The 19,947-nt window shown below is 48.4% G+C and overlaps 1 protein-coding gene across 23 annotated transcripts in view; it reads right to left on the bottom strand.

Annotated features, from left to right (window-relative positions):
- Nucleotides 1–383: 383 nt before the first annotated feature.
- Nucleotides 384–19,947, bottom strand: part of BTRC (beta-transducin repeat containing E3 ubiquitin protein ligase) — a 161,789-nt gene continuing 142,225 nt past the window's right edge. For 18 of the 23 annotated variants that reach the window (XM_005289397.5, XM_005289400.5, XM_005289402.5 and 15 more), the window contains 6 exons: nt 18,545–18,794; nt 18,005–18,123; nt 15,097–15,207; nt 11,934–12,012; nt 7,803–7,996; nt 6,453–6,779 (listed from right to left, as the gene is read on the bottom strand). In XM_005289397.5, the coding sequence (XP_005289454.1) occupies nt 7,835–7,996; nt 11,934–12,012; nt 15,097–15,207; nt 18,005–18,123; nt 18,545–18,794 (721 nt within the window). In that variant the 3' untranslated portion in view covers nt 6,453–6,779; nt 7,803–7,834. Of the gene's footprint in view, nt 6,780–7,802; nt 7,997–11,933; nt 12,013–15,096; nt 15,208–18,004; nt 18,124–18,544; nt 18,795–19,947 lie in introns of all 23 variants that reach the window. The other 5 variants (XM_065552661.1, XM_065552665.1, XM_065552663.1 and 2 more) reach the window with 1 other exon arrangement.

Genomic DNA, 19,947 nt, shown 5'->3' with positions numbered 1-19,947 from the left:
ATTCTTTACGGTCGTCCCCAATCTGGTTCCCTCTTTTAAACGGTAAGATGGGTTTCAGCTCTTACACACCTGCTGCATTCCCTGACTTACAGGATGGACTGGTGTGCCCAGCCAGGGGCCACCACCCAGGAATGGGCAGTATGCTGTGGTTTTACGAATATGCTGTTTTCTGACTGGCAGAGCAGTCTTTTAAGCTTCATTCATCAATGGCTGCTAAGTCACTAGCTAACCACCGGTTTGGTGTGCTACGTAAGAGGCCATATTTATCCTGACTGCAGGGCAACATGGGAAAGGACAGTTACTTACTTTACAGTAACGGTGGTTTGAGATGCTTTGTTCATAGGCAGACCATAAGAGGGACTCACATGGACAGAGACTCAAAGAAGAATTGAGACTTTGTATTTAGGGTTACATCCTCCACACCAGAAATAAAACAACAGATTCACAGCTTAATATCACACTTGTATTTAACTTATTTTCTGAACAGTTAAAATAATAAAAAACCCACACGGTTACCATGATCCTAGTTCAAGTGAACATTAGTACATTAACTACACGTCACTGTAACATAATCACAAAATTCAAAGCACTCGTTACTTAATCTAGAGAACAAATATAGCCGAGTAACAAACAGAAAACTCTGGAGCCCATGTTCTTTCTACCCCTTCCACTTCCACACCCACCTCCACTGGAGCAGTTGAGAAGTGATGCAGCATGCGCTGGATGATGGGGTACTCAGGGGGATTAAAAAGCTATGCTGTAAAAGTAATGACAAGTTACTGGATCAATTACATTTCGTGGGTTACCAGTGCCTTTTGCAACCTAACTATGGATGGCACGAGCAGCCCAGCTTCTCATGTCAGAATACCAAGGAAAGGAGCTGAAAGTGGGGTTACACTCAGAGGTGACAACATAGAGTTCCACATTGATCGTCTCAATGAGTTTCACAGCAGGAAAAATCCTTTTTACAAGCCAGCTCACTAGCACAGACATCAACTTGGGTCCTGACGATCAGAGGTGGGTCACCCTCTTCCAGCACTAATGGTTCAGCAAGTAGAACTTTACTAATAATTTAATCGGCTCTGCAGTGCTAACAGGATCAACACATTTTACCAGTGAAGTCAGCAACTAGGATTCAAAGACACGCAGGCAGCAGTCACGTTGAGTCAGGAGGATCAAGTTTTACCATGTCTCTCTTCTGGCCATAACCATATAGGAGTCACTTGAAAAGGAATTTGAAAACTTCTCAGGGTGGTCCACTGCTCAAAAGTAACCAGTAGCTAGGGGCAGTATCGTAAGGGGCCTGTGGTGGGCAATGCATCCCTAAGGTTACGTCCACGCAGCAGCTGGGAGTTGTAATTCCCAGCTTGGGCAGACGGATACGTTGGCTCTGCTCGAGTTTGTACGTAAAAGCGGCGGTGGCTCGGGCTAGCTGTGCGGGACCGGACCCAAGGGGGCCTGGTGGGACTCCGCTCAGGCCCGGCTGTAATGTGTGCATATCTCCTCAGGCTGAGAATTACACCTGTCAGCAGGTGCGCGCGCACACACACACACACACACACACACGGGGCTTGTCTACACCTCAGCGGAGCAGCAGAGCAGCACTTAGTGAAGATGTTAGTACGTGGCCCAGAGAGCTTCTCCCACCAGCATAGGGACTCTACGCCTAGCTAGGGCAAGGGGAGAAGCCCTCCCACTGACATAATGCTGTCTACACCGGGGGTGAGGTGGGTATAACGTCATCGCTTGGGTGGATTTTCTGTGTTTAACAGAACTGTAACTGGGCAAGAGCTAATGGGGACTGAAATCTATTTGGTGGAAGTTGCTGCTGGGACAGGCAGACAGAAGAGCTGGCCACCAGGCTGCTTGGAAGGGCACCTAGAGGACGATTTAACAGGTAGCGAGTGGGTAGATTCCTGATCCAGATTAGGTATCACACATTACGACAGGGTGCCCAACCTCTGACCAACCGAGGGCTGAGTTGGGAACCTGCCAGCAGCAGCCGAAAGGCCAAACCTTATGTGAAAAAAGCCCTAGAACGCAGCTGGCAGTATCTTCAACACAGAGGTGCAGCTGTCAGAGCAGGACATCCTCCATCTCAACCCAAGTGATGGCTGCTTGGCTCAAGACGGAGCATTGCATGCAGGGACCTGTAGTCTCCCTAAGCAGCACTCCTCCGTAGTGAGGGTAGGACAACTGCAGACCACAGGGACGAAAACCAGCAGGCAGTCACGGGAGAGATTTCACATGCAGGCCCTGCCTCTGGAGGTGCAGCTGGAATCACCTGAAGTTACCGTCTCTGGAAATCTTGCTGCTTGTGGTGGGGTGGGGGGAACAACAAAGCAAAGCGCAGCAAGATAAATACATCCTGCATGCCGCACGAGGCCCCCGGTAAAGTTCTCTTTGGCAGCTGGTATTCCCAATGACTATTTCAGATTGTCCTCCCGACCCCGGAAAAACCGGGAGTCAATCAATCCGGCAATTCTAGGAAGCAGCTGTTTCTGACAAGGTTTTTTTACCCTCTCCTGCACAGAAGGATCTCCTTCCTTCTAAACCAACTGCACACTGGAGAGCAATGCACAATCTAGACCAGGGCCATGACCTTTGTTCAGTGCGGTCCCCACCTTTGCAGAGGGGCCACTCTCCCCTCCCCTTTCCAATCACCTGGGCTGCCTCCTCTGCCCCATTATCGGCTGCTGAGGAGGAGGGGCAGCTAGCATCATCCAACCAAATGCTCCATGGACCAGTTCAGGAATCCCGGGTCACAAAAGCAGACCCAAAGGGGAGCTGAAGGACATCAACGGACACTTGAGTGCAAGGCCCAATCCTGACAGGTGCTGAACACCCACAACTCCCAACCGGACTTCGGGGTGACGAGAGTCTCAGCATCAGGCCCAATGTTCTGTTCAGACAGTGTGGGGAGGAGAAAGAGGAAAAATATGCACCTTACTCTCCAGCTTTTGAGTGTACAAGGATTAAAATACAGAATAAAGGATCCTTTCAATGCAGGAACAGGTGGATGGGAAGGGGAAGCACGGCGGGCCACAACCTCTTCCAGTTTAGAAACAAGTTTACAGCATTTCGATGCTCACAATGATCACAGACCTCAACTCTCGCCACCTGAAACCCTCGAAGCAGAGGGACAGCTGCAAAGGTTCTCTGGGCTGCAAATTCCTTCACGCCCGTTTTCAGTTTGCGTATGTTGAGGTGAGCAGCTTTCCTCCTGGGATCAGAAACGGGCGAGTTTGCAGCAAGGCTCCCTCCTGACCTCTAGCTGCCCTGGAGTTGCGAACAGGCGGCGTCAGCGTTGTAATGGATTGTCTTGCTCTTACGTCCCACCTCCAGTTTCCAGTCCCCGGGTCCAAAAGGCAAGACTATCGTGGGAGAAGTGACGGTCTCGATGCAGCAGATGTATCTCATTTCAAAGGGATGTGCAACATCTGAGTCCATGCACACCGCTAGTCCTTGCTTCTGGCTCCTTTCACCAGACGAATTTCATTTTTCTTTTCCTTTTAAATGCTGCATTTACTCCAGCCCTGCTGGGCATTACGCAGTCAATTCACGTTGAAATCTCCACGCACAGCTCCTTAGTGGACAAGGTAGAAAGCCACCTTGACATGAAGGTCTAATAACCACATTATTCCTCCTATGCTGAACAGCAGATGACCCCAAGGCTGGGAGCGGTGGCATATTTGAGTTTCTTAGATCAGTTTCCTTCTTAGACATCAGAAGGAACTTGGAGGCTGGGGTAGGACTTTGTACAACTTGAGGGTTGGGGCAGGATTCTCCATTGAGCCATTCTGTATTAAAGTCCCCAGACATAGTTCCTCCTGACGAGTCAAACATCCCTCTACCACACGCCAAAAAAATAAAATAAAACTATTGCAGCAGTTGCTCACACACTGTACCTTACAAACAGATTTATACAGCAGAATTACAACTCTGGTACCACTTAAAAACCCAGCAGTGCTTAGAAGTTTCGAAATAGCAGCATGGAACAGCAGGGCTAGGACAACCAATGATGATTTGCAACAGTGTTGTCTCCATGTTTGGCCAGGAAGCATGCTGGATCTCCCCAAGTCCTCACAACTAGCAAAACAAACTCCACACTAGCAGGCACCGCCCCCAAGGACACTGATAAAACCGTGAGAACCTCTGTCGCATCCAAGGCGAAGAATCACGATCGTCTAGCACCGCCTGTAGCCGAAAAGTGACAAGACAAACGGAGGAAAGAAAAGCTGTTACGTCTGAAGCCAGCTCCATGTAACTGTCCACTCTCTCACAGCCACACTGCAGTTTTGTAACAACCGCACCAAAAGGAGCCGTGTTCAAACAACATTATGGATGAGACTTGGAACTCCACTTCAGCAGGCGCAATTCAGAGTGAAAAATATGATCCACCCGTCTCCGCCCATGCTTTGGGGATCTAGTATGTCTGATCACCCAGCAGCCAGGGACCTCCACGATAGTTCAGCCTAGTATTAAGGATAAGCTTTTGGTCTCGCCTCAGCCTTTCTTTTCCTCTGCCAGTCTGAGTCAGGCCACGAATGTTCTCTGAACGGAGTTAGTTTATTTTGCTCTTTTTACAATAGTAATTTAAACAAATAGAAAGTAGGAGGCGTGTCAACGACCAGCTCTGACTAAGAGAGGCTCTTTGGAGTCGCTCTGGGTCCTAGGCCCTCCTGAAGACACATGGGAGCTGGGGGTTTCTTTTCACACAGATTCTCACGCTCCTTTGGAGCTGTTGTGAGTACTCTGAGCTCTGCCAGCTACCTTCCAACGTCGCCACTGCCTTCCCCTCTGCTAGCTCCTCGAGTCACCTAGTCGCTTGCAAAACGTCGCTGGTGGAGAAAGGACGGCAAAGCTAGTTAGCGACGCAATCGTGACCCCCAGCAGAGCAAGGCTGGTGAGAACGTACCAGTCAAATCTCCCATCTGCCAAGTTCCAACCTGAGAGTTGAGGAGATAAAGGGCTCTAGTTTCCCAGTGCAGGATGGGACTAACTCCCAGTGAAGGCGATGGGTGTCATTCAAGACCTGCAGTGGGTGAACTGGGCCTAAAGTTTGTACCAGAAATTTTGACAGACGTTAAACTGAGGTTGGAATGACTGGAGATTGTTTTATTTAACCCTTCCTCTTCCAAAAGCAAGGCCTCTCAGGTGGCTGTTCCCACTGCAGTGGGGAAGCCAGCGCCTGCGGGGTCCCCCACTGGCTCTTTCGGTCTAGCTGACTGGCTGTGACATGGAGAGTCGCTCCTCACCCCCTGCCTGTCAGTGGGTGCTCTCCATTCTGAGCCATGGTGGTTCTCAAAGGTCTCGGCTAGTGTGTGACGTTCAGGGTGATGATCAGTACGCGGGTTAATTATCGTCCTGTTCCTAAACTGCGGTGCAGAGAAGGTTGGGGCTCAGAAAGGTCACACGACTCATCTCCCTCACCCGCACTGGGGAGTGGCAGCGCCAGCCCCAGAAATACGGCAGAGTTGGCCTGGAGGTACAGCCAGCTGGCCAAGACAGCCAATCCCACTGGTTAAACTAATGAGAAAACACATGCGGCCTGCCCCAGTCAACTGGCTGTATCGGTCCTATCAGCCACAGGACCCAACCCAGCCATCCCCTCCTGGGTCACAGTGCACCACGCTGGCCACTGTCGGAGACAGGATATTGGGCTAGATGGACCTCTCATCTGACCCACTACAACAGCTCTTATATTCTTATTTAGGGATGTGGTCAGCCACAAAAGCCCTCCAAAGCTGGGCCAACAAGGTCCTCTGCAGCTCCCTCTTCCATCCTCTGGCTGTGACATCTCCTGGGGGACGAGGAAAGAGGGTGCCAGAGTCTTCTCCCCACCCCAGCCTCATGTTTCTATCTAAGCAGAAATACAAATCTTAAACCATTAACAAAATCCATACAGTCTTCAGGGCCAATAGCAGGAGAAACGGAACCCTGCCCTGGGTCTAGATAATGTCTTTGATAGTGAAATACTGCCCCATACCCTTCAGGAACTGATTCCCACCCCCAGGCAATACTGGACTTGGGACTTTGGCAGAAGCCAGTTTAACCTTTTGTTGACTGGCACTGCCCAGACTGGCAGCCCAATGACTGCGGAGAGAAATTGCAATACACATCCAGCCTCCAAAGGGTTAGAGGGACAAGCAAGAGAAGAAAGCAAAAAAAGGCGGATTTGGCTCCAAACTGTCAGCTTCAGATGCCCAATAGCTCCACGAGCCCCGGTTTCCAGACACAACGCCCAAAGGCAGCAGGGGCTCTCACCTCCTCTCCAGCACGGTGTTTGTTGCTTTTCAGAGTCAGCAGTTGCATGGTCTTACAAAAGCCCGGCAATGATGTTGTTGAATATTCGAAGCAGCAGCCCCGTCCCCCCAACCCGGAAGGACTCTCAGCAGGATGCACAGTGGCAATGATTCTTCTGTTTAACACCAAAGCAACAAATTCTGGCAACACGTTAAATATATTTATAGGACATCTGTGACTGGGACAAGAGGGAAAGACAGGGAAGCGGGGAGGGGAGTGGCTAGGCAGAGGGGAAAAGGAAGAGGGGTGGTTTAAAAATGTTAATCGTTCATGAAAGACCAAAGACATCTTCTGATATAGCAGCACTTCAGCAGTCAGCTGCACTGAGCAGACCCTGTCGGAGATCAACCGCATGCCAACTTTGTTCCAGAAATGAATCCGAGAGCCTCTCTCTTCCGCAAGGATTGGTTACGTGGATAGTTCTTTTGTCCCGGCATTGGCAGATAATTTAAATACTGCAGCTTAAACGAGTTCTGGAAAAAAAAAAAAAAGGAACAAGAACCACCCTTTTGTGCATCAAACTCATCATTTTAAGGAAAACCTCTCTTACTTCCCGTGTCTTTCGAGTGGTTGCAAGGTGCTGGGTTGAGAGCTCTGGAGAGTCCAGGTGTATTTATACACTGAACCGGGAGAGTGCAGCACAGGCTGTGACACAAACCGCTGCTCCCGTGCACGGTTACGGAGAGCCTGCCTCACCCTCACCAGTGAAACAAACTGCCACCCAGGGCCCCAAACGCAAGGGTGGCAGATACGCTAACCAAGTGTGCAACCCAAGCCCATCCTAAGCAGCCCCACACCCCTCCAAATCAAATCCAGCTCCATGATTAATCTAGTCAGGCAGTAAGTTCCCCCATACGAGCCTAGAAGTGGTAACTCTCCTTGCTGGGATAAAAGCGAGAGGGTTAACACTACACACACACACAGGCAAGGCCTGGTCTAAGCAGCCGTCAACTCATGCAGCTAGGGCGCTGGGCCCTATTAATAGATACTACTATACATCAGCAAATTTCCATGTAATCAGGCTGGACTCGCTGGTCTGCGCCTCCTCCACTGGCCAAATCCACTATCCTGCATTCCCCAACACTGGGAGAACGGCGCCATCACTACCTAGGAGGAAGTGCAATTGCCATGATTTGGCAGAACCTTCTAGCTTGGTGACAACTGCCCAGTGTCAAACCACCTGCACCCCCATGTTAAGCAGCCGCTCCTCCATTCACTCTGAAGAACGCCTCCCCCTCCTGGCTGGGTGGGAACAACTGCTGATTTAATTGTTGGGGAAGCTGGGCCAAAAGGGGAATTGGGTGTAAAGACTGGAGGTGCCACATGCAAGAACTCTTCAACAACTCCTGCTCAAAGGTACCAAAAGATTCTCTGCCTCCTGGCAGGATAACTACCACCAGCCAAGATGGGAGATACTGACCATCCAAACGAATCATTCCAGCTCAACGTTTGCCTCTTCTCCCCAGTGCCCACATGCCCTTGTGCCTCGTTTTTACCTGTGCGCGCATGAGGTACAGTGTACTGTTATTTATCTGGAGATGTAGGTGTATGTTCTGGACGGGGAGCGGGTCGATTCTGCTTGGGCAGCTGGGTCATTCAGGAAGTCCCACATGAGGATTGTGTCATCGTGCGAGCTGCTGATGATCTGGAATTCGTCGAACTGGAGTCGAAAGACTCTCCCAGAATGCTCCTAACCGGGAGGGTCAGAAAGACAGCAGGGATTACTTTACAGACTGCCTGGCTGCTTTGAATGCGTGGCGAACATTAATAATTGATTCGTTTTTTGGTCAGTAAACCCTATATGGCTACTGTGTGCCATTGTCTCTGTGGAACAAGCTAAGTAGCGTAAAAGTACGTCTGCCATATTGGGAACCTGGCCCTACAGCAGGGAGCGCACGCCAGAGTAGACACCTGCATGGAAGCATTGCTCCCCGAGCCCCATGCCCTTAGACCGAGCTCTCCTCATAGGACAGCTCTTCTCCAGAGCGGCTAGGGGAGGCTGACAGAGCAGTAGCCTCATACCTCCTACTATACAGCTCAGCATTGCCGCCATAGCATTTCCACCAACAGTGGATTATAGGGGAACAGGGGAAAGTTTGGCAATTGATTGCCTTCTATGATGAGATAACGATCTGTGGACATGGGGAAAGCAGTGGCTGTGATATATCTTGACTTTAGCAAAGCTTTTGATACGATCTCCCACAGAATTCTTGCCGGCAAGTTAAAGAAGTATGGATTGGAAGAATGGACTATAAGGTGGATAGAAAGCTGGCTAGATCGTTGGGCTCAAAGGGTCGTGATCAGCGACTTGATGTCTAGTTGGCAGCTGGTATCAAGCGGAGTGCCCCAGGAGTCGGTCCTGGGGCTGCTTTTGTTCAACATCTTCATTAATGATCTGGACGATAGGATGGACTGCCCCCTCAGCAAGTTCGCAGATGACACTAAGCTGGGGGAAAGGGAGATACCCTGGAGGGTAGGGATAGGGTCCAGAGTGACCTAGACAAATTGGAGGATTGGGCCAAAAGAAACCTGATGAGGTCCAACACGGACAAGTGCAGAGTTCTGCCCTTAGAATGAAAGAATCCCATGCACTGCTACAGACTAGGGACCGACTGGCTAGGCGGCAGTTCTGCAGAAAAGGACCTGGGGATTACAGTGGACGAGAAGCTGGATATGAGTCAGCAGTGTGCCCTTGTTGCTAAGGCGGCTAATGGCATATTGGGCTGCATTAGTAGGAGCACTGCCAGCAGATCGAGGGAAGTGATTATTCCCCTCTATTCAGCACTGGTGAGGCCACACCTGGAGTACTGTGTCCAGTTTTGGGCCCCCCACTACAGAAGGGATGTGGACAAATTGGAGAGAGTCCAGTGGAGGGCAAGGAAAATGATTAGGGGCTGGAGCACATGACTTATGAAGAGAGGCTGAGGGAACTGAGCTTATTTAGTGTGCAGACGAGAAGAGTGAGGGGGGAGGGGATTTGATAGCAGCCTTCAACTACCTGAAGGGGGGTTCCAAAGAGGATGGAGCTCGGCTGTTCTCAGTAGTGGCAGACGACAGAACAGGGAGCAATGGTCTCAAGTTGCAGTGGGGGAGGTCTAGGTTGGATATTAGGAAACACTATTTCAGTAGGAGGGTGGTGAAGCACTGGAATGGGTTCCCTAGGGAGGTGGTGGAATCTCCTTCCTTAGAGGTTTTTAAGGTCAGGCTTGACAAAGCCCTGGCTGGGATGATTTAGTTGGTGTTGGTCCTGCTTTGAGCAGGGGGTTGGACTAGATACCTCCTGAGGTCCCTTCCAACCCTGATATTCTATGATTCTATCTATGAATTGATCCCGAGTCTCCTGCTTGACACTATTGCTACTGCTGAAGGAGGAAACAGTTTAAACTGGAAGAGACAAAGGGGACCATTAGAAAATCAAAATGACATTGTAATGATTCCTCCTGAGCGGTTCTAAACGTAGCCACAGGAAAGGCCCTGCTTTAGAGGCAGTTTGTATTCTTATAGGAGGCGGAGTGGAAACAGTACGGCAATCTACGCCAGATCCTGCACATGGTAAAGCACAACTCACTACACTTTCCCACGTGTGCTGGCTAGCTGTTATCAGTGCTCCCTGGTGCAGGCATGGGCAGCAGCTTCCCTGGTCAAAGGGAGTGCAGACAAAACCAGCGCAACGCCTCCCGACTCTCGTATCAGTACGTGGCTCCTTGTCATGCCTTCCACGCTGCCAGACACGGTGTAAAGAAAACCGAATGTCATAAGAGATTCTAACCATGACCGCTAGTTTTAAGATGAGTAAGTCACAGAAAATGAAAGTTCTCTCGAACATAGTCATCAACAGAACAGTTTTCCACCACACAGGAAGCTGCTGTTTTGACAGAGCAGGGCTCTGAAATGCAGCTCCTTTTTGAATGCAAAGGGCCATTTCACAGTTGTGGTAAGGCAAGTTCTGTTTTGTTTGTCTTACAAGTAGCATCCTTAGTTTTAAAATTCTAGTTAATTAAACAGACAGACCCTCCAAGAGTCTGGTTTTGCATGTATTCAAATAGGAAGGGTGTTTCGTGTGCCCAACAGAATAGAGCTCCTGCTGGGATAAGTCACTACAAGAGCAGGTGTCACTAGGAGACTGAAGGAGACAGGGAATGCAACAGGCCACTTTGAAAACGAACTTTTCAATCAGTGTTTACTAAATGAAATCCCTCTACCCAAAGATCCTATGCACTAATCACTGTACTTGCTCTTTAAAATCCCAGGCGCAGCTGGTGTGATGCAGGCTTCACATTGTACGTTAAAGCCAAAAGAACCTGGCCTCCTTAGCTTGAAATGTAAAACTGCGCCATACTTATTTCTCAGCTTGGGAAGCTGCTGTCAAGCTCATGCGGCTGCTGCTCCATCCAAAGGAGGGGAAAATGAAAGGAACTGGCATGCAGCGAGCATTCGTTATCTGCAGACTTTTCTCCTACTGCTTGAAAATTGAACACGAACGGCAGGAGGCTTGCAACGTTTATTGCGAGGTTTCATTTTGGAGGCCGAGGGAAGGAAAAAGAGCACGAGTAAGCGGATACTAGGATGCTCTGCAGTTACAGGCATGAAAGAAACTAAAAGTAACGCTCCATGCCCTCTGACTTCCCCCTTAGCTCACTCGCGCCTACAAACAGGGACTTCTAGGTATCATTCACAGATTCCTACAATGTTTTCATCCCACAATTTCTGATTTATAATGCAATTATTCAGGGTACCTGTATTTTTCACTGCCAGCAAAAGGAGATGGAATTGCACTAGTTAAATTAAGCCTCCCAAGTTAGCAGCAGAAACACACAGTGCCCAAGCAGGGTCTAAGATTGGAACAGGATCAACACTGTTAACGTACGGAAGTCTCAGACTCTGGGTCTGTACATTCACAGGCATAGGGCCGCTCCATGATTTGCAGCTGACATGTGCTCAAAATCCCTCGGACTTTATTACCCACAAAAGCGTATGCCCAAATAAATCTGTTAGTCTTTAAGGTGTCATCGGACTCCTCGTTGTTTAAATAGATTTTAGTTAGGAACTTAAAATCAATTTTTAAAAGGGATGAAAGCCCTTCTTTTAACTGCCCCTTTTCACAACAATCGTCTGGCAACATTAAAAAACTGCCAGAGAGAAGAAAGAGGCCCAGGAAAAGTCTGGTCACCCAGCAACACATAGATTATGCAGACTCATCAGAGGGTATCATCCCCTTGAGGTCAGACCCTCAGCTGGTGCAAACGATCACAGCTCCACTGACTTCCAATATCTGAAGTGGTGACAGGGGTGTCGAGGAGCGGAACATTCTCCCTTGGGACTGGCACGGAGCTGATGCCCTGGCGTATTGTTAGGGGCTGCTGAAGAGGCTGTAAAACTCATTCCTTGGCTGTGTTAAAGGTCCCATGGCCCTTTTTGCAAGGCTCTGGTTTGAAAGTCTTTGCGGGTGAAAGATCCCATAATCCCTTATATTCAGACACATCTGCAAGCCTGCCCTTTGGGGCCTATCATCATCTGCTTCAGCTGAACTTTGTCTACAACAACTCAAGCTTTCATGGTGTTATACAGCCTTGACAAAGTCTGTCCTCCCCCACCTCGACCCCCCCCCCCCAACCAAAAGCTCTTACCACGAGGGTTCGCAGACAGAGGGTCCCAGCTGGCGCGCGAGGGTCCAGAGCAGCGACAAGATCCCACACTTTAATTTTCCTGGAGAGGAAAGAGGGGACAAGCACCAAAGCTTTGTTACAGAGAAAAGTGTCAATGGTTCACCAGCAATTCAAGTTAACAGCTTAGATAATACATCCGGAACCACAGAGAAACCTTTCTGCTCTTGACACCTGGCTCTCACATGCTCTCTTGGGTAAAGCCTGCTGATCTTACAGGGGGAAGTATATGGTTACCATACAAATGAATTACATAAAAAAGCAGGTGACCGTAACTAACGTAGAAACCCGGGTGAAGGTTAATGTAGACACTTACTCCTTAATGGCAAATGGGCCAAAAGCAATGAAACGGAGTGATCACAGCTGTGAGAGTGCATTTGGGTTTATACACAGATAATGTGACACATTATATAAAGCCTCTTGTTGGACAAGAAGAAAAGCGTGTCTAAGTCTGCACAGCCTGGATTCATCCCCTCCTTCTACTGGTACAAGCGCGTCCCTTCCTCCTAGAAAGTAGGCAGGCAGGCTAGGATTGCTCCACCTGTGCAAACTACTGCTATGGGCAGCCACAGGCAGGTCCCACAAGAACCACGAGAGCGCAAGCATTTCAGAGAACAGGACACATTCAGTGGGGGAGGAAAAGGCACGTCTCCACGTCAGCCCAGGCATGCCACTGCACTGGTATCCGGCTTGCTAGAGGTTTGGGGTTTAGCTAGCAAGCTGGGGTGATGACACCAATGTCTTTAGCACCAGACTGCACCAAATCGTGATGTCAGATTTATTACAGAAAATCAAACGGGGCTGGGCTGAAGATTTCCCTCGTCCTTAAGCCAGATGGTCGCCCCTAGAGTTCAATCCCATGCGCACCTCCCCTGCACAATGTAGTGACTATCTCGTAGTACGAAGGGTGCAAACAACAGGATGGGGGAGAATGAAGTGTGGGGAACCCACGCACCCCAGTTTAAACCAGTCTGCAGGCTTAGGGATTCTATACACTAGTAGAGGGACCCCTGCCCAGGAGAAGGAAGCTGACTTTGTGGCATAGGGGACATGCTATCCAAATTAGCTACACAAGACCCCAGTGTAGCTCAGAGTTATTCAAGCCTGGAAAGGGAAAGTCAGCCCTTCCCCAAGGGAGCCTGGACACCAGCAATGTACCAGGAAGCCCGCCCACCAGAGCAAATACAACCTCCGAGTGAAGAAAGCCTCTTCCCCCGCCACAGAAATCTGGCTAGCTGCAGTGGAGAGTGCTGGAAAAGGACCCTGCTCTTTGGAGTCCCTTTCACAGCGCAAGCAGCAATGCTTGGTTAAGCACATTGCCCTAGATTATCGACAGGAGTTTCCAGACCAAGACACTCACTGGGCACTTTTCAGTCTGCCTGTTGTACTTTGTTGCCTTCTCTGATTGGCTGTGCGTCTGCTCATTCACTTCTCTATACTACTCAGTTATGTGGTGAACGGCAGCAGCTGCGCAGCAGTGAGAACCACCTGGCTACACTACACTACAGGGGCAGGTCTTGAGATGTTCCCCCAAATATATCCCCCCTTCCCCACACACACCCCAACATCTTCCCTTGGCTCTGAGTGACCTGGTTCAGCTGAGCTCACACACAGCAGGTGCTTCCAGTTACGCGACGCCTGTTACAAGTCAGTGGGAGTTGAGGCCTGTCCGGCAGTTTGAAATTGTACCCCACCAGGTGGGTTGCCAGTGACAGGGGACCGGCTCCATTATTTATATCGAGGTAGTTCCCAGAGCCTCCTGTCCCACCAGGATCCCACCAGGCTGAACACACACAGGTACAGTCAGTTTCTGTCCCAAAGAGCTTACAGCCTAAAGAGACAAAACCCAGACAAGGGGCGGGGGGAAGGGATCTACCACACAAGCGAAGTGACCAGGGACGATGGACACATGTCTTAGTTCTATTGATCTATCTGTTATTTAGTTCATTATGGGGCCAACTGGCGTAGAAAGAAGGCAATAAGTAGATGCAAAAGAGGAGGTCACAAGGAATCCTGAGGTGGAGGGGTGGCCGGAGAGAAACATGGAAGCTCAGAGAGAGAGACGAGCAGAGGAGTTGGTGCAAATAACCAACCGGCAGAGCAAAAATACTGTCCAGAGCTCGAACAGTAAAAGTAGTTTGCTGTCACCGCTGGTGTCCAGGAGCTGTGAAGTTCTTGCCAGGAGTTGTGGGGGAACAAAGGGGCTTGGTTGGGTCTCTCCCTGCTCTATTACTGGTACGTCTGACTATTGCTGGGGAAGTCTCTGTTTTGGAAGGCTGGCTCCGCCCTGGAAGGTCTTGCTCCATTTCCTCCAGGCTCTGACAGGGTGGAGAAAGGGGCTGTTGGGGGGATAAGTGGAGATGCCTGCCACCCTTTGGTTAGAGTCTAGCTCAGGTAGGGCATTACTGCTAATGACTCAGGCGCCACACAAAATGCAGAGGGGCAGCCCATGGGAAGACTTGCAGATCCAGAGGAAACACTCTTTATGAAGCGGTCCTGTAACGTGTATGCTGCTGTTGGCAGACCAGCACTAGGGTAACCACTTACCTCCACATGTAGGGCAGAAGGGGAAGGGAGCAAGCTAGACATGCACGCACAGGGATAGCTCAGTGGTTTGAGCATTGGCCTGCTAAACCCAGGATTGTGAGCTCAATCCTTGAGGGGGCCATTTAGGGATCTGGGGCAAAAATCTGTCAGTGACAGTACTTGGTCCTGCTGTGAAGGCAGGGACTGGACTCGATGACCTTTCAAGGATCCTTCCAGTTCATATTAAAAAAACAAACAGCAAGAATTGTGGGAGGTGTAGAAAAAGCAGCTTCAGGTCTGGCCACTGCTAAACACGAGACACAGACCTTATGGACTCAGTGCTCTGATCTACTACATTCCTGGGCAGAGAACTAGCTGATCTGGTTGTCAGTGATTCAAGCATGAGGAGATCTGCCATGTGAAACTGCTGGAAAACACACACCACAGAAGACCCGTTCCAGAAAAGGGAATGTAACGCACTTCTCCTATATTGGCCATAAATGTGAGAACAGCACAACTAACAACGGGTTTAATTTTGTTGAGGGGGGTGGGAGGGTGAGAAGAGGGATACTCGGTGTCTGAACCTCGTTAACAATCTCACCCATCATATGCCCCGCTGACTATCCTCTTGTTATCGAAGCGTATGCATCTCACCAACTCCTCATGGCCTTCCAGTACTCGTAAACATGCCCCGCACTCTATATCCCATAACCTGGAAGAGATGAGGAAGAAGAGGAGAGAAGGTCTGAAAATCTATTATTGCAATGAAATGTTTGGTCTCAGCCTATAACTGGCCAACGGGTTCTTTGGAAATAAAGATTCTGATGGTGCTAATGTGGAAGATCTTGAATTCATCACCCCAGAACCCACCACTTTTTTCCTGCCGCTCAGTGGGAGCATATTTTCCAAAGAAAACCCTGTTATGTTATGTTACGTTCAGGTTCTAGTGGGTCAAGTGATTTGACACATGGCAAACCAGCGACTCTGAATAGTTGGCACTGGCTCCTAATCTGTTCCATCACCTTGCAGCTCTGGTGGAGGATGCACAGCATCACTGCCACAAAGCGCCGCTCTCCACCGAGGAAACAGCTGCAGTGTGAGAAGGGCTCAGCTTGGTGGGATGTTTTACACAGAGGCAGAGGTGTAGCCTTAGTGCATAGGGGTGCTGGCGGAATGATTCCTGTTTTAAGGCCAGAGAGGCCAGTAGATCATTTAGCCTGAACTCCTGTATAACACAGGCCAGAGAATTTCACCCAGTTACCCCTCTATTGAGGCTAATAACTTGTCTTTGACTAAAGCAGATTCCAGAAAGGCATCCAAGCCATCAAGAGATGGAGAATCCACAGCTTCCTTTGGAAGCTTGTCCCAATGCTTAATCACCCTCACGGTTAAACACTGGTGCCTTATTTTTAATTGGAATTTGTCAGGCTTGAACTTCCCGCCATTGGTTCTGGTTATGCCTTTCAGTACTAAATAAAGAGTCCTTTAATATCCATTAGTTTCTCCCTGTGAAGGGACTCCTACACCATGATCAAGTCACCACTTGATCTTTCTTCTCTTTTCTCTACTGATAGTTTAGTTGGAACAATGAAATGCCCTGGCCTCAGTGACTCCCTGTATTGAGTTACTGGGTTTAAATGCCTTGAAACATGATGGGCTAGATCCTCAGCTGAAAAACCAGGGCAGCTCTGGTGATGTCAATGGCGCTGTTTGACTTGCACCAGCTGAACAGCTGACCTGAAATCCCACCCAAATCGTTTTCAGATAGAGTCTCTCTCTCTCAGGAAGACAAACTTTAATTTCCTAGCTCTTTTATATGCTCTATATTTACAGAACTGGAAAATCATTTAACACACTCCCTTTTGAAAAACAATTCTTAGGGATTCTAAAGGTTTTCAACCTCTAGGACATCAAATTTCAGAAGTTACAAACTTCAAATTTCACATCATGTTTTACGCAATTGAAGGTCAACATCTGGTATCTCAAGTAAATTAAAATCAAACATACATCAAGTCATCCACATAGATTACTCAGTAAGCTGCCCTCTTATCACCTTCCCACCGATACCCGCCCTCAAGCAATGCTTGTGGAAGGCTGGTGAGCAGGTAAACCTTTCACCATCCCTTGAGGGCCACTGGACTTGGGTTCAGTTAAGATTCACTGCCAACTTTCATGAAATTCTAGCACAATTTATCTATCAACTAGGAATTGTATTCCGTGTAAAAATAAGAGTAACTGTATTCCTCTTTAGGTTGATTACTGTACTGACATTTTTGTTGGTTATTACAAGTGGTATTTTAGTTGATTTTCTAAATGCTGTGATATTTAACTATTTCCTACTCCCATTTCTTTTGGCTCTGAGTTTCAAAGTACTGTCCAAAAATTGATTTATTCAAATTCTAAGTGCACAATCTTTGCCGCACTTAGGGGCGTTTTAGAAAAACAGCACAATGTAATCACCCCCCCCCCCCCCATTTCACTGGGTAAAAGGAAGGAGGAGTCAGTGATCCCTCAACCTGGCTGGTCCTTCTACTATGTCATGCCATCAAGCAGACAGCATGCAAAATTTGGCCCAGCACAATTGGTTCAATCACCTTGCGGTGTCACAGACAGGAGTGTCAGCTTCCTGTGGGATTCAGAGTAGGAAAAGATGGCTGGTTGTGGGGAAAAGCACCCAACAAACAAAAGCCTCTGTATTCACCACTGACAACAGAGGACTGGTAAAAAAGGAAAGTAGATTGCTGCTGCTCAGATAGTCCATTCCCAAGTTTCAGCTGCAGGGCAAAGTCCCCCTCTAAACCAGCAGGTGAAGAGTAAAAGGGAGGCAGCCCGACCACCCATTTGTATGATCCAACCACTTACCACGGTCAGTTTCACGTTGACTCAAGTGTACTGAACAACGCTAGTTAAAGAGATAATGGTACATCCCTCTAGCCGCAGCTGCATGATTTACCAAGAAATTCCGACTCCCAGCATGAAAGGGGTTAAATCTCAGCCTGCCATTAGGGCAGCCAGGAAAGTGCAAGAGGGAGAAAACTGAACTTCATGCTCTCATTCCATTGTTCCAAACTATACCAGATGCCAAGCACCACAAGGGGAGTTTGGTGTGAGCCCAGGAGATTTCTGCAGAGGATTAAATGCTTCTTATTGCATGTCTGACCCTTTAGCTAGACACATAGGCCAAATAAAATATCACAAAAGGACATCATGCAAAGTGGTGCTTGCCAGCTCTTTCACACACCAAAACTGTCTAACCAGTCTGACTGGCTGATTAGTATGGCACTCTTGAGATAGGGAGGCTACAAGGCAAAGCAAGAAAAATGGCTTTCGATACCCCTCTTCAGTAGTTCACAGCATTCGATAGCAAAGGCAGCCCAGTTGCAGGAGAAATGGGGGCAGACCATTTCGGTTATTTAACTTCGGCATGTCCCAAGTGAACTGGAGACAACGGCCTTGCGTGAACCGAGAACACTGCGCGCAGAGCTCCCCGATGAGAGCTTGCCTCTCACCTGATAGTGTTATCTGAAGAGCCACTCACTACTAGCCGATCTCTGTACTGCAGACACGCGATGCCTCGTTTGTGGCCATTTAAGGTGCGCACGAACTCACAGGTACTAGTGTTCCAGACCTGAGATGGGGAGAGAAAACACACAGGGCCCACTTATTAAGAGGTAACTAACGGAGGGGAGGGACCTGCAAGAGAAACGGGTGTGTCCAGAATGTTCAAAATGTCATCACAACCTCGAGGTCACAAGTCAAATTCAAGCCATGATTGCTGACGTAGGGAAAACTACCTTACCAGTGATATATGGCTATAGCCTTCAACAGTTAACAGACTGACTCCTCATACATAGAGGTTTTATCGTATTATATTAGGACTTGTCCCCAGATTAAACCATAGCACTTTTGAAACTAATTTACAGTTTATGTATGAATTGGCTTTTTTCTGAGTTTGAACATCACCAACTCTTATGTTCTCAGGAATCTGGTCATTCTTTTTGGTCAACACTGACAAGTGCTGTAAATAAACAGCCTTTGAAATTTCTCACCTTTATAGTCCTATCACCTGATGCTGACACAATGTACTTGTCATCAAAGTCCACTACGTTGACAGCAGCTCTGTGTCCTACCAGGACCCTTCGCAGGGTAATGTCCGTCGGGGAAGCCATGTCCCAGACGGCAATGGAACGGTCTTTGGAACAAGTCACCATCATGCCATTGTTAAAGCGCAGGTGCAGTACTGCTTCGCAGTGGTGAATCAGCGTGTTTAGCATCTCGCCGGTATTCACGTCCCACACCCTGAAATTCACACAATATTTCAAACCAAGGGAAGGGAAAGAGGGTGAAAAAAAACTACATTTCATTTTTCTGCAGGAAAAGAAAAATCAAGTCTTCGGTTCGATTACAAGCCAACAGCACATACTAAACCTAGAATCTGCTAGATAGTTAGTTCATGACAAGATATAGCACATAAACCAGCTGATTACAAAAATATTAAAGGAGTCCAGCAGCCAAAAAACCTGCAATGTAATTAGCCCCATAAAAACAACCCAGCAAAGCGTTTTGTAATTAAGTGACTGTGTAGTGCTGATGAAAGGTACCAGATTGACAGCCCTGGAGACTGAAGTCCCCTGTTAGCTCTGCCTGCAGCTCTCTCCACCCCCAAAGTTATGCCTGTCTACCCAGATCTGGAGAGACCCAGTGCTAGAGGCAAGTTCACCCCCAATGGCCCATTCAATCTTCACCCTTTCTGCTGGGACTGCCAACAAGGGGCACAGTTTTCTATAGTAGCAGAAGACCAGAGTATGCTTTTTCTTTGTAAGCAAATCTAAAAGAATCATTAAAAAAATTACACTATTGGGTTAGATCGGGTTCTAACAGCAGCAAATTATTTATCCTGAACAGACACAAAGGAACACGACGACGTTTCAGGAATTTGTTGACAAGGCACAAATTAATATAGAGTTTTTATGTCAATTGACCATTAATAGGTCTAGTCTATTACACACAGAGGAGAACTTGTGGTTAAAAGAATCAGGTACATGCTCAATTTAAAGAGCTTCTATGACGTGAGTCAGGGACATTAAAGTTTAAAAAACAACACAGTTCCTTTTGGTGCATTGTTTGCGAAGGTCTTTACCTCAAGGCAAAATTCCTTCAAGCAGTTTCCTGCAACACTGTCATACCCTGAACCCCAGCTACACTAAACTCCAGCCGCATAATGGCCGTATTGTCAAATAGCAAAAGGCTGCGGAAATTGAATCCCTCCTCCCTTAACGAAGCTTGCAATTAAACACGGCAGGGATGTGCAGGAGAGAAGAAATGTCACTCGTGTTTATGAAATACAAATGGTTGCTTCATATGCTACAGTAACAATGCCCAGTCTGCTTTGTGTGCGCTAACCCATCATGAAACTTGGGCTGCAGCCTCTCAGTCCTAAAAGCCAGGGGGT

This window comes from Chrysemys picta, chromosome 7 (genome assembly GCF_011386835.1).
Source record: "Chrysemys picta bellii isolate R12L10 chromosome 7, ASM1138683v2, whole genome shotgun sequence".
Lineage (NCBI taxonomy): Eukaryota > Metazoa > Chordata > Testudines > Emydidae > Chrysemys > Chrysemys picta.
Note: the sequence above shows the minus strand (reverse complement) of the source record. Positions and strands in the feature narration are given on the sequence as shown.